Source organism: Antennarius striatus, chromosome 10 (assembly GCF_040054535.1).
Source record: "Antennarius striatus isolate MH-2024 chromosome 10, ASM4005453v1, whole genome shotgun sequence".
Lineage (NCBI taxonomy): Eukaryota > Metazoa > Chordata > Actinopteri > Lophiiformes > Antennariidae > Antennarius > Antennarius striatus.
Genome location: NC_090785.1, coordinates 15,735,076 through 15,750,163, shown reverse-complemented (window position 1 = coordinate 15,750,163; position 15,088 = coordinate 15,735,076). Strand labels below are relative to the sequence as shown.

The 15,088-nt window shown below is 38.7% G+C and overlaps 1 protein-coding gene across 3 annotated transcripts; it reads right to left on the bottom strand.

Annotated features, from left to right (window-relative positions):
- Nucleotides 1-25: 25 nt before the first annotated feature.
- On the bottom strand, nt 26-13,201 carry rnf44 (ring finger protein 44). 3 transcript variants are annotated; one of them, XM_068325091.1, is made up of 11 exons: nt 13,025-13,201; nt 8,971-9,161; nt 8,057-8,279; nt 7,668-7,835; nt 7,062-7,235; nt 6,468-6,629; nt 4,897-5,012; nt 4,597-4,684; nt 4,245-4,366; nt 4,048-4,147; nt 26-3,941 (listed from the first exon to the last, which is right to left on the bottom strand). In XM_068325091.1, exons 2-11 carry the CDS (start codon nt 9,075-9,077, stop codon nt 3,879-3,881), a joined length of 1,323 nt encoding a protein of 440 aa, XP_068181192.1. In that variant the 5' UTR covers nt 9,078-9,161; nt 13,025-13,201; the 3' UTR covers nt 26-3,878. The 3 variants fall into 3 exon arrangements, with proteins under 3 accessions (XP_068181192.1, XP_068181194.1, XP_068181193.1); XM_068325093.1 differs by having other exon boundaries at nt 7,716-7,835; nt 13,025-13,197; XM_068325092.1 differs by lacking the exon at nt 13,025-13,201 and adding an exon at nt 11,191-11,616.
- Between the last annotated feature and the right edge of the window lie 1,887 nt (nt 13,202-15,088).

Here is a 15,088-nt window from a genome sequence, read left to right as displayed (position 1 = left end):
TTAAAGTCAAAAGAGACCATTGTCATATTGGTATACGTCATACATTTATTAGTGAACAACCCTTTCAAATCAGCCACAACAATTGGAAAAAAAATATGATTGCACTACTTAGTAAAGCATAACTAGCAACTTTCATTTAAAAAAAGTACAAATCTTAAAAATTTCAAACAGTATACAGATGTATATATAATACACTAACTAGTTATGTTAAATGCTACAAACAATATGATTCCAATGGAATGAAAAATTATAACAAGAACCATTTCCTATATATAATATATATTAGTTATTTTCTCCCCCCACCCGCCAATACAAACATGGAAAAAAATGAGGTAACTGTAAATGTGCAAGTACCAAAGCAAAATATCTGCCTAACACAGAACACATGCCCCTGGCTCTGTTGGTGGGTGGGTAGTCTGGTGTTCAGGCAAGGACCCCTAGAGGCCAGGGAGAAGAAGAACAGTAAACCACTATCCCACCACAGCAAAATTCATTGGTAAACAATAAATGGCATCTACGGAGCAATCAATCACAAATCCTAAATAAATTTTAGCTTCTTATTGGAACACGGTTTTTTTTTTTTTGCACCACACAAGCTGTGAGATTATTCAATAACTTTTTAACAGAAAGACTACAAGACTCTATTCTCAGTTGTTGTTAAAAATGACCTCATTACCTACACCTTAATGGAAGGTTCTCTTTTTAATAGGGTAGCTGAATATTGTCAAGTAAATACTTAATCGAAAAATAATAGTGCTAACATGTAACACGAATTAAGGTATCTATATGTGAACAATACATTTTAAGATATTGATACACTCAGAGCAAGAGCCTGATAGGCAGGTACAGTACTACACTGAAAAAAGTATGACAACACTATTTTTTTAAACCCCTTAAACTATATAGAATTCTTTGACATTGTTTGGGGGTATTAGTATAACATGCTGTAAGAATACATGGGATTCATGACAAAACTATTGCATTCACGCAAGTGAGTTTTCATACCTAAAAGCAGAACATCTAGCACCTTTTCACTATGGCTTTTGATAAACTACAGCAGTTTCAGAGCATGTAATTTTCAGTCGTTAGGGCAATAACAGTAACACAATGTAAGAATTTCTGGATTCAAGACCATTTTTTTCCCTATAAAATGAAGTAAGCGCAATAAAATCTTGTAGTCATTCAGTTCTATTACAAATGTGTGCAGTACAATGCATGGCAGTTATCAGCTGAGCGTAAAGATCCAAACCCCCTGAACCCAAAGCCAACTAGAGCTAAAAATCAGTTGGGATCTGGTTGACAAGCATGCATATTGTGCACCATTAAATAGGTCTCCATCAGATTATGAGATATCCTCCACCATAATACACTTGTTTAACGTTTTTATTTTTAAGTCATGCAAACACCTCTGAAGTAGATTTGGGAGTGAATTAGGTAGAATAGTGTGCACAATGGCACATTTAGAAATGGGATCACAACCGCTATGTTGAACATATGGTTAGAGTAAAACAACAAAAGTCAAACAGGTTTGAAGCCAAACACTTGTAATGAGTTTCAGTGTACATTGCCTCTTTTCAGTGAATACTAATAACATATTTACCAATATTTTTTTCTTACATGCCTGTCTTAAAATGAAGTAATATCTACTATTTCCGACAAAACAGAATATTATAATTGATTACATTAAATTATTTATGGTCTGAGGAAAAGGACCAAACTAAATGCAGATATACCCTTTACATGGCATCCTTTCCATATGAAATGGACTGTACTCCTTTCTTATTATTTTTATATGCTGAGAGGCCCTGAGTGAATTTTTTTTTTACTTACAATATATGCCAGCGAATAGATATGTACACATAGGTTAATTCTCAAAGCTGTGGGTTTAACTCATTAAATGGCTTCTTTTTTCTGTTGAGGGCGGCACACACATCAAAACTCACATTCACTTAAGAAAGGAAAGAAAAAGGCAAGATCCCTTTACACATAATAGCAAAGGTTACAACTGCCAGTTAGTGCTTAATGGGGCAGTTAAGAGACAAGAGTGAAACCAAAGCAAAGTCTATTTGTTGCTCTTTTCCCTTGAACCCCAATGCATCATTTTTTTTAAGTGTGAACACAAGCAGGGGAATAAGAAGTCAAACAGTGTTTCTACACCACCGAACACTCAAGCTTTGTGTCATTTGTATATCGATCACCGTGGGATACAGACGCTTGGCGTGTTGCTGAGTGTCACCAGTGACTTCTACAAGGGTTTTCAACATTCTTCTGTCTTCAAACGTTTATCTAAAAGCATTCAAAATGAAGCTATACATACAGTTGCTCTTTTACAACACCATTACCGTGGCCTAAGACAAGGACTTGACCAAGTTACCGGAATATAACACATACCCTACACAAACATTGTAAGTGCGCCGACCATTTCCTTCAATGTATTTTCTCTAGAAGACAAAACCAATAAATAAACCTTTAAAAAAAGACATACTTTTAAAACAAGTGTAACTGACAAAGTATTTTCAGGATTAGTAATAGGTTTGTGCTTGTCAAGGTCATAAGAAGGCAGATCTGAAATATTGAACAGTATAGGTTATATCTGTGTATTGGATTTGGCTCACAAACAAAGAAATAAAAAGCCCACTCTTCCTAAAAAGGGGAAGAAAGTTCATTTGAAACTTGCCACTCTGCACATATTGCTTTCTGCACAGGCTTCCAAAGCTCTATGGCATCAGCAAAGCCTTCAGACGAGGACTCCTTAAATGCAGCCGAGGTGGAACCACATGCCAGTCTTTGCTTGTGGCGCTCTGAATAAGCAAGCAGTTCTTTTAGTTTTTCGTCTTTGTCTCTTCTTTTTCTTCAAATTTGATAATTTTGGTGCCAATGTTTGATTAAAATATTGCTAATCTGAATCAACAGTTCATGCAAGTCCTATCATGCTGCCCTGTATCCAGTGGTTACACAATGCATTGGCTCTGTGAACAGGACAAACATACACATTCACACACACATACACACGCACACACACACAAAGTTGCCAGAGGAACAATGCTGACATGGAGTGAATGTAGCACTTGTGCAGTTATGCCAGATTACCTCAAAAGGATGCAGTCCTTGACTGCTTTTGTACAGATCTGTTCTGAAGAGGATAATCTGGTTTAGATGTCTCATCACTTGAGTCCATAACCTCAGGCTTAACAGAGTCTGCATTTTACCACAGCAAGTCACACGTTCACAATAGCATTGGTTAATCTAAATCAAATAAGATGTTAAACTGTTGAAATGATCGATACATTATTGCAGAACATATATTATTAACAAGTCACTTTTGCCCAACACCTACACAAACATGCATCTATGATGGTCAGGCATCGCCTCCAACCACAGACGCACTTGTCGAAGTATCTGTATTATTTTTCTGCTAATTGCACGAGGTGTTCAGCCCAACATCCTGCAAGCTCACAGCTCCCCTCTTCCAATGCAGGACTCCCATGATTCATGAACACCAAAACCACATCCACGGAGAAAAAAAAATAATCAAATCGTGTAAACAAAAGCAGCAAATAATGCATTGTTGGGAAAATCTTTGGAATCTGCAAAGAAGGGGCAGAGAAAGATCTGGCTGGCGACCCCAGAGCTCTGGCTATAGGTTGCGATAGGCAGTGGGTTTCATGTTTCATGAGACTTGGACAATGAAGCACAGCAGAGGTACAACAGGCTCCAGAAACAATCCTGGATTGCTTATTATTCAGGGAAGGGCAGGAGTGGTGGGTCGGTAAGCAATATTTACTGGAGGACACGGGTTGGGTGGCAGGTGTCCCCAGTTCATAGACATACTCTGGTGTGTGCAGCTTTCCAGTTCAGCACTCAGAGAAAGACAACTCTCACTCCACCTCTCGGTGTACGTCTGAGGCATCGGCTCGGCAGATAGGACAAGTGCGATTGGTCTGGAAGTCAAACAGTGACAGGAAGCAGAAAGACTTTAGTCATCATCTATCAAGATGTTTATACAGAGACAATGAGATGACTTTAGTCAAGTTGGCGTCGCCTTACCTTTAACCATTTATCCACACACTTTGCATGGAATTCGTGGTTACAAGGTAATACCCGAAGTAGCTGCCTACACTCAAAGTCACTAAAGCACACAACACACCTGACAGGAGGAGAGAGAGTATTTTATTGAGATACAGATCAATCTATATTAATAAATTTTACGTGTCGTGCAAATTTAAAAGGTGAGGACGGCTTACAGCGTTTGTTCAGATAGATGATTCTCGGTGTTGAATCTGTAGGATGGAAGTTGCTCTATATCAGCTTTAGTGAGTCCACGGGGTTTGGCTTCACCCAACCTCTCAGCCAGATTGAGCAATGCCTATCAGAGAGAGGGAGGAAGCAGAGAGGAGGCGTTAGGATCGATCAAACTGAGAGACACGCCACCAGAGCTTTCTGTCAATCATCTAGTCGTCTCTAGAGTAAAGGCATAAAAAGAGCTTTGTCAAGTAAGACCACGTCTATATCATACATGTGGATGTCATATTTCACATGAATACTGTAAGGTCATACATAATGAGTAAAAATAGTTTCCCCAATTATCACACTGACCTCATAGTTCTCCATCTCAACATCATCCACATCCAGGTCTAGACTAATGGCTGGGCCCACTGCTGTAGGAGGCACAGGAAGCATTGACCTGGAAGGGAGGAGAAGCATATAATAAGAAACAATACGATCATCTCCATTATGAGTGTAAACAGTGGTCTGCAAACAGCATCTCTGAGCTGCAAAGAGAACAAACAGCTGTTTCTGTCCTCTCTTCATTCCTTTCATTTCTTTAAACCAGAGAGAGAGAACTTGGTGTAACTTTTTTTCGGTACTTTTTGATACCTTTGATTTGGTACTCACAGGAAGTAAGGGAGGAAGCCTGGGTAGTAAGATGGAGGGGGAGGTGGAGGGGGGAGGGGTTGCTGCAGCCGGTATCTCTGTCCACTCACTCGCCGTGGTAGCATGTGGGGATATGGCTGTGCGGAAACACATGACAGCAGACTGAAGCAAACTTGTTGGAGCAACTAAGGCAGAGCAACTGAATGAAGACAAGCCATTGCAATGTGAAAGTGATGTCATTGCTTTATTTTAAGGGAGTGGTAACTAAAGTAACATACCACAGTTTAACATGGCATTTAATGTCATCTCTAGCCATCTCTACCAATAAGCGGTTAAGTTGAATTATACCAGCATCAAGAACATGTTTTAACCAAAGTACTTTTTAATCTACGATTGTGGTATGGATCTGAACAGAAACACAGAGGCTGTTACAACTTCAGATATAAAACATCAGAAGGGCTGTTTTTTTATCGTTCTAGAATTAATTTATGAGTGATGCCAAACTTAAAAAAAGACAATTCCACCTGTCATAAAATGGAAAAGCAGGAGAGGAACTACTCATTAAAAAATTATTTATCTTAGGCAGCAGTTCTCAAATAGTGGGGCGTGGCCCCCTCATTTTTATAAAAAAAAAAAAAAAGAGAAAAAAAAATCAGCACAAATTGTTTTATTCGTTTTTGTTTTGTGGGTTAAGGTGTTTTATATATTGTGCTCCTAAGTTAATGTTATGGTACTGAATTTGAATTTTTTATTATTTATTGATTTTAATTTTATTTTTCGGTAACAAATGGTGCAATAAGTTGGTCAAAAATGTTTACAGTTTAAACAAGGTTTTTTTTTAATTTCAGGCAAATTGATGCACTTAAAACGTTTCTGTTATAGACTAAAAAATAATGTTAATAAAATTATTCTTTGGTATAAATTGAACCATGTTTCTTATTTGTTTGTTTTCTTTAATGTTAATAAGGATACAGTGTTATGCGGAGGTGTAATAACAATTTAATATACAACTAATATTTATAGTCGTGGCAGAGAATGGGGAGTGGGGGTGCAAATAGTTTTCTTTTTGCTGGGAGGACGTAACAGGAAATAATTGAGAAGCACTGCCCTACGGGATCATTACAGGACTGACGATTATTATTATTACAATAACACTAATTTCAAGCAACGAAATACAGCAGTCAATGCTACCGTTTAGACCTTTGATAGGTAAAAATATCTTGTGTGAATAACGGTAATCAAACTCTAGCTTTACTCATCCAGTTTTATCCATTTATTTGCAACTTCTTGGGTAAGAATTATTTCTTTTTTGACTTTGCGTAAGTCAGACGGGTGGAAGCAGTGGTGCTGTTCAGCGTCGGCAGGATAAGAAGGCAGTTGTTCTCTGGACTTCTTTGTGGCCCGACAAGTTAAATTAAGACCTTCATAACATTTCATAGGACGCAATTTCATAAGCCTTTTTTAAAACTGTATCAGCAACTTTTTGGCAAGAGTTATTAACATTTCTTATAATTAATTACATTCCTGCAACACAAATACTGTAATTATGTTTCTACCAACTTTCCTGTGATATGTCTCAGAGACTAACTTACCACTCCAAAGGGAAGCTCCTGATGAAGAGGCTCTTGAGGAAGATACTGTAATGGCAAAGAAGGAGGCAGCGCTGGTGGGTGATGAGAGGGAGGGTAGGAGAAGGTCCCTAATGGGTGCTGGTCACCTCTTAGGTCAACTTCATTTTCTACCCTCTGTAGAGGCTGAAAGGACAGTGCAGAAAAAAGCAGCTGGTAGATCGGACATAAATATCCATGCCAACATTCAATGCAAGTTATGACGTGACAGCCCTGGGGCCTTGGTCATTCTCAGGTACTGTGTGTTTGCTCTGTGTCTTGGAAGTTTTCAGTTGGGCGGAGCTTGAGATGGGGTCAAGTAGCCTGGGAGCACCTGGTCAGTGCTCCCAGGCTACTTAACCCCTCCTACCCAGTCACCACGTGTTGGCAATCGCAGTAGCAGTTGTTGCGAACTTGGCCGCTGCTGCATTCCTGTCGGTCTTGACAATTTGGACCCTCACACACCACTGATACTGACCACACCCCATTGCAGTCTTTATTGTCTAATATGTTTCATAATATCATACACCCCATCATTTATTGTGAACTAAAAGGCTGGCCGTATCACGGACTACTCACCATGCGTGGGTGTTGAGGTTGTAAAGGGACAAACTGGTTCAGGGGAGCAAGGTGCGGTGGCTGGTGGGGAGGAACAGATGGAGTCGGGTGCAATACAAAATGTTCGCTGGAGATCAGGGGTGGAAAGGCTTGATAAGACACTGGCATATGCTGCATGGTACATGCCTGTATGAGCTGAGGAGATAAAAAAAAAACCACAACAAAACAAATGGATGCTAATCAATGTCTTCAGAAAAAAAAGTAGTCATCAAAAATCAATCTTCCACCTAACCTAGGAAACAGTTTCTTATATCTGCATTACGGCAGTTCTAATGAGCATGTTGTAAGCATGTGAACAAAAGCAATGCGGTACATATAATCATAGCACTGACACGACACACTAGACATCATTCTGAGGTCTGCTTCCACACGTCAACAGAAGACACAACAGAGTCACACTTGGTGTTGCTAAACTGTTCTTCTGATTTGTGCTAACATCAACCACAGATCTTACACAGTAACAGCAGCAGTTTATTTATTACTCATGGACAGTGACGAATTGCATGGCTGGTATGGTGTGCTACATGGATGCCACTGACATTTGGGGCTCTTCCTTTTCAAACTCACAGGAGGAGGAAGGCAGCAGAGCAGAGAGAGCTGTCCGCTGAACATTACCGAGCATGCTGGGAGCTGCTGAGTGTTGCACCCTGGAAGGGGCTGCCCGGTGTGAATGGGAAATCCGTGGGTCGTCACCGTTGTAACAGTGTATGATATTGGAACCGATCCCTGGTGCATCTTTTAGGAAAGAAGAAAGGAACAGAAAAAAGGGAGAGATGGGGGTAACAGTCTGCATAAAACTGGAAGCTGTCTGCCATAAACAGCAATCACAAATATTCTCCTTTGAAATGAATGAAAGGTACAACTACATAACATCCTCCAGGTTTCATGCTAAATGTGCATTCCTGGGAATAAATGTGAAACTTTGTTCACCCATCAGGCTGCTCTTTTTCAGTTACCTGGTCGTGTAGATCCACCATGATGGGGTTCTGCTGGGGCAGGTGAGCAGCAGGGTGAAGCATGCGTGGTGGTGTGCTGGTGTGGCTGTATTGTCTGGACTCATCTAAAGGAACCTGTTGGTGATGCTGGGAGAAAAGCAGACGATGGAAGTTCTCATCCTGGACCAAGGAACTGTGCAGTACAGTTCTATCTTGTCTCCCCCACTGTCGTCTCACTGACGGGCTGTAACAAACAGAAACACAATGATAATTACCACAGATAGTTTCTATGTCTACATACAGACTCCGACAGAATAATTGCTCATAATTCCCTCAAAAAGAGACTCTTTGATAAGTCAGGGAGATGTTTCAATAAATAATGCCTATATTACAGGAAGATATATCAAAGATTTAAAACATGTTGCCTTCAGATTGCAATGTAGATTCATAATAGCATTATACATAATAAATGACGACAAAATAAATGCACAATGAAACAATATTACTTTTCTTTGAACTTTTATATATGTTGTGGGACAACCAGTCATTCTCTGTATTTGTGTGGGGTCAGGTAAGTGTGCGATTATGGTACTTAAAATCACTTATTTTACAGAGCTATTGTGTATTTTGTCTGCAGAAGGAAATGTGTGTGTGATCATAAGGTTGATCTTCTAATAACATCATGGAGGAAATTCTGCTGAAATCTCTCTTGTATTCACTCAACAAAAATCCAGGCCCACAAATCTTAACTTTAAGGACAAAAAATTATCACCATGGCCAAATCAAACAGAGTAATTACATGTAAAATGGTTTCTAATGCTGACTTTGATATGTAGTTACTGCCTACCAAATATGAAGTGGTGTGTTTTTTTTCACATTTTATGAAATACTTTAAATCAGCTAAAATAATGACACTTAGAGTAACCACACATTACCTTCTCCTGAGATGCACTGGGGCGTTACAGGGCTCTCCAAGGAACCTCCTTGGGTTTAAGGGGGCTGTTGGTGGCAGCCTATTTACTGCTATTTCCCATGGTCGCATTGGTGACGTCGTGCAGACGAGTCACACTCTGGGAAAGGAAACTACAGTGGAGGCACTTGTTTGCGGCCTCTGATTGTCTTAACCCTGCAAAAACAAATCAAATGTCAAATTCAGAAGATAGCTTCTAATGTGAACTCTTCACTAGCACTTGAGCACAACGGCTAGACATCATGACTGGTCATGAGGGAAAAAAGCCATTTGGCAACTAACCAAACTCATTCTTCCAAGTACCAAAGTACCAGATATCAAAAGAAATGTGAACCATTCTAGTCGTATTTTATAACAAGATATACAGGAGCAATGATACAAGGTATGATGCTGTAAACTGAGTTATACATTTATAGCCCCTTTTCCAAACAAGTTGGGATGTCTAAAATGTACATAAATATAATATTTGCATCACTGAAACCCCATGAGTGGTTCAAAACATCAAAAACACATAATTTCAAATACTGAAAAGGAAAAATATAAGTGTTTTCAAAAACTGAATGTTTTCCCATTGCATGACATAGGATTTTAGATGCTCACAAGGTCTCCTTTGTAATATTTTACATTCCACATTATTTCAAGCTTTTTTTTTAATTGGTGATGGGTGATGTGCAACATAAGTAATTTTTACAAACAGTTTTAACATTTAGTAAGTTGTATTTCTGCTATACTTGAATATGGGGTTTAAATTTGTCAATCCTAGTTTGATATGGGTTTATATATGCTGGTAAAATTGAGACTGAACAATGCTAAATGTAAATATATGATAATTTCTACTAGTACCACTCAAACTGCTTTTTTTTCAGTCTGCATTTTTACACTAAATCTCGTGCAATGCATATCTTCAATCTACTATATTGAAAAATGTTGTGCTTTTACAATTAAATGTTTGAGCATTGTTGTACAGGACGTTAAAGGTGCAAAGACAAATGTTCGTTTAAAACTCTTCTCTAACTTTCCTGTAATTAGGGAACAGGCCTAAAATCATGACATGTGACATCAGAAAACCAACCAAATTAATCAGAATATTTTTAGGTTTTTCTCAAATATGTTTGAGAAAAATATGGTGACCTTTAACTGTATACAGTATATTCCCTAAAATTAGGAATACCAGGTTGTGAATTCATGATTCAGGGAAACAAAAATGAAGGATATGTTCCTGTTTTGTTCCAGTGCCATTATATTTTACAACACAATTAATTTAATATCCTGCAACATGATTAATGATTTCTGTTGTCCTTTTTTGTTCCATCTGCTATTCCATACGGACAGTATTTTCAACTTTAATACATTTTAAGCAAATACTTTTTTTCTGAATCGACATATAAGGCGACCCGAAAACATGGTGGTCTTTGTTTGCCACTTAATTAAAAGGGAGGGCACACTTTAAAACGTCCGTACACACAAGGAATTAATCACAATCATACGAATATCAGGTAAATAAAGTAAATATGTATGTTACTGGTATTTCATTCGGATCTCCACACTAGACCACTGACAACAACATTCATGCCACATCCAACTGCGAAGAAAAGGTTCTAAACTTATCTCGGTTCACTTATACACATGTCCTAAGTAATATTCGTTAAGTAGACGAACAAATGTCAGTACACGTGTAGAGTTAATCTGAAGTTACAGCAATTCCATTAGATTGAATAAATAGGGGTCGCTGTAGCCTGCAGGAACAAAAACATAGAGAGCCATGTGCTCATAGGACAAAGCAACAACAAAAGGGATAAGCGGGATCCTCAGCTACCACACAATCAGAGACAACAGTGCCCCATTGCATGGTGTCCTATATATTATCGTTACCGATGCACACAACACCATAAACACAACACGTATATTGTTACAGAGCCATTAGAGTCTACTTGTTAATTCGACGTCCCCTGTTGAAGGGGAGCAGCTAACTTTAGCCAAGCTAGGCTAATGCTTTGTCCCAGCCTAGCAGCACATACATACATACATACATACATACATACATAACTGTGGTTATGCTAGGGAGCCAGGATGCTAGTTCTTAATTCAGACACATTACTCGCTGTTTCTTATACACGTTACACCATTAAAAGGGTTCGACAGGTCTGGGTGTGTGAATTAGCCAACAACAGACACCATATCTTACTTTCTGAGCGAGTTTCCTTTTTCTCGGTGAGAAGGTGAGAATGAGACGGCAGGTGTTTCAGCCTCCAAAACGCTGTATCCCCATCAAGTTAGTCTCGCCAGTAACTCCTCTGACCGACCACCATCAGCGTTTGGAGGGTAACGTTTGCGCAGCGGCAGCTGAATACCAATCGACACCCGCTTCCTCCGGTGGGTTTGTGACAATGTCGGACGGAGCTATTAGCCTGCTAACGCTAGCCAGCTAACGCACGCTTCAAACTGCCGTGTAGCGTATCCGCTTTTGCAGGACCACAATAGGACCTGTTTGCTAAATGCAGCGTTTGCTTGACCAGGAAATACCCTTAAACGCGTGGAAAGATTCCGTTTACTACGTAACACTGAAAAACATTCCTTGGCGCGTGTGTATTCCTTGACATGCATTGTTATGATGAAACCACGCCCTCTTGAGTGAGCGACCAATGAGAGCGAAGCAAAACACAGACAGTAGACGGTCCTGTCTCTGCTACCATATAGCAAAACAAGGACTCCTGATGCTGAATGTAGGTTCATCAGGGGAAACAGTAGCAAACACATTATGTACATACAATACAGTGTTAATGCGTCAGTTTTATAAAGGTTTTAAAATATTTCAAGCTAGTAGAACACACCTCGATGGAATAAATAAAGAGCGCATTATGATCTATTTTTTGTGGCCCGACCCTAATTTTTAATATTGACCTCTACAACACAAATTATTTTTTAGATGATAGCCACAATGGTGGAAATGCAATACGCAATTTGTATGAGGTACTGTCCTGACTTGTACTCAGGTCAGTATTTCTGTATCCGTCCACTGTCACATTTCTCATGTAAATGCTGTTTTGTTATAGTATTAATGTGACAACTAGTTCAGTGTCAAGTGACTTTCTTTACGTTAATCATTTTATGTAACATGAAAAACGATGCTTATATACTAATATCGCACTGAGACAACATCGAATAAATCAGTCAAAAGTCCACCTCAACCGACACCACAATTATATGGCTACTATTCCATAAAATGAATATAGCTAGTCACCAAAGTGATGATAAAAGATTGGAAATCTGACCTAAAATTTAACTATTTAAGCATCACTCATTTTTTTGTAAGAATTTCGCAATTAAAGCATGTTGAATGCATGCATACGCTTAAAATATACCATAAAATATATTGTATTGGAAAAATTAAATCAATTTTCCAAAAGAGTTGTCTTTTAATCATGGTTTGATACAGGCTGTACCTGTATTGTGGCCCTGCATGTTTAGACTGTCACTTAAGGCCACACGACCCTACTGTAAGACTAACCAGCTAACCAGTTATGTAATACTGCACTTGCATGGTCAAGTGAGAAACATCATCACAAGCGCATGTAAGACATTTCTTAGCTTTGTTTTTGTAGGCCAGTGAATACAGCTGCGTGAGTGTATACGTATGTGATGCTGCATGTGAGAAAGAAAAATGCTTTTTAAGGCAAACCAACCTCTCAGGCCTAATCTGTCCAATATGATTTAATAAATAATGCCTTTGTTATGAATGCTTCACTGCAAATCAGTTGCACTCATCTTGTCTAGTGCATGCATCCAGAAGTGTGCACCTGATGAAAAGATGAAAAGCAGGTACCGAGGAGAGCGGTGGAGGTTTGCAACTAAACGGACTAAATGTAAACATTACAACATCGCTGTCGGTAGCAGCAAAACAAGGAGGGGCTGGAGGTTGAGGATGACAGCCATAATAATCCGTCGAATCGTCTGTTGTGAACACGCACCGTTCCTCTCCACAACACGATGACAACACAAAACAATAAAATAAGTATTACCTGATTGTTAATGCACAAACATCCGATAACTGATATTTTTCTTGTAATGGTCACATCTCGTTTGGCTAAGTGCGGCATCCTCTAGTCAGCTGTTCCCGTGTGGAACATTCCGTGGATTTCACCACTACCGTAAAAGAGAAAGGTGTTAAATATGAGACTGTGTTATTTTCACGGCAGTCTGTGTGCATGTCCATCGATTAATATTGTTGTAAGTCCAAAAAAAGTTTAAATTATTTCTAATTATTTGTATTTTTAAAGGGCACCAAACCCCACGAGTGTTTGGGGCTTCAGCAGCTTCCACTTGCACCCCCATTTCTGTCCGTGTCCAGAGCGGTGAGCGCACGACAGACCGCCATGTTTACCGTAATGCACGGAGGAGACGCGCCGGTCTAAGGCGAAAGTTCAGGGCCGCTGATTGGAAGCAGGGATTTTGGTAGGTTGGTGAAAAATAACAACGAGATATGCATAACCTCAAAAAATAGATTGTATGCATCGCTCCTTGAAATTTTGAAGTAGTTATTCCTCAATTGGTTCGTTTGATTTAAAAAAATTAATTAATTCTAAAAGTTCAAAATGTAAACGTATTGTCTATTCTGTTTGTCAGCGAAGAGCTTGACAAACTAAAATCTAGGGTAATTTGAGAAACATCACAATATGATTATTTTTTTGCTGTGAATTCTTCAATTCCAAAGTATTTATGAGGACTCAGTTACCAGATGAGGGCACCAGATACCGAGGAACTGGAAGCTGAACAAGTTTATAGCAAAAATGAACGGATTACCGATTTAAACTTCTTGAGCATGTTTTTATTTGATTAATTGAGATAAATTAGACTTCTCCTTGCAAATCCGTACACATGTACTCAGTAAAAGTAGCATCTCACAACTATGAAGGTAATTTGAGAATGTAAACAGAAGAGTCCTCGATACTGATTGTTATTCATGGCAGTTGAACAAGTTATAATGACAGACAAAAAAAACCCCTAAATCATTGTACAGGAATAGGACAGAAGTGCCACTGCCTCTGTGATGATGGCAATATAAATATGTATCACTGCACTGTGGTGTGATGGTGCAGTAGGGAGCACTCACAACAAGAAGGTTTTATGTTTGAATCCAGATCAGTGGGCTTTCGGTGTTGCATTATCATCCTTGGCTTGTGACAGTGTGGAATTCTATCTTGGTGGTGTGACTTCCTCCCTTAGGAAAAAGAATAGACACAGCATATGGGTGAATTATTGGGTCTTGCCCATTGGTTTACATGAGCACACAAACAGATGTTTTGTTTCTGTATATATCAGTCCTGAGATGATGTATGAATGAAAAATAAATCTGTTCATAAAAGTCTGTGTAGGCTCTCAGGCAATCAGGTCGAGGTAAATCAAGAGGAGCAAGGAAACAAAGAACTGGACAAAGAAATGACAAACAACCTTAAGCAAGTCCCACTGATTCTTTTTTGTTGTTTTTGATCTACTGCTCATAAAACATCTTCTTCCCACAGTATTATCTCAAATTAAACAGTATTGCTGGTTTATTAGTAAAAATATTTAACATTTAATATAATTTAATATACAGTATCTATATTAATATTCTCTACTATTTCATGCAAAATCTTATCTGAAAGGGATAAGTGGCGTACACTATATCCCTCAGAAACAAAAAAATCAGACGGGATAAGTAAAGTTAAGCATCCATACACTTAAGGTGATGAAAAAGAACCAAATAGGACCACACTGCCTATATTCCCTTTCAAATTTTATAAATGATACTTGACATAATTTATGAGATTTTCTGGTCAGAATGAGTTTGCTGTTTTGTTGCATATTATGGCCTAATCATTCTAATTCTTGCCGTCATTCATTTGATCCACGTGAGTTACAAGCCAGTGTGCTTCATGCATGATTACGATAAAGATATTTTTATTGTTTCTACGTGGTGAAAGTCAACCTAGCTCAATGCTGGGGTCATTCAGCCACTTAAATAGATTATTTTTTAACTTGTGTTCCTTATGTTTACGGGAAGCCTGTTGACAATTGTTTCATAGTATCTCCACCCATTTACACGT

Coding starts and splice junctions, on each gene's coding strand:
- rnf44 (XM_068325091.1), bottom strand. CDS start 9,077: ATGCGACCATGGGAAATAGCAGTAAATAGGCTGCCACCAACAGCCCCC. Junction 4,685..4,896: donor GGCTTCCTCCCTTACTTCCT/GTGAGTACCAAA, acceptor CCTCCCTTCCAG/GTCAATGCTTCCTGTGCCTC. Junction 4,148..4,244: donor CATCTATCTGAACAAACGCT/GTAAGCCGTCCT, acceptor TCCTCCTGTCAG/GTGTGTTGTGTGCTTTAGTG.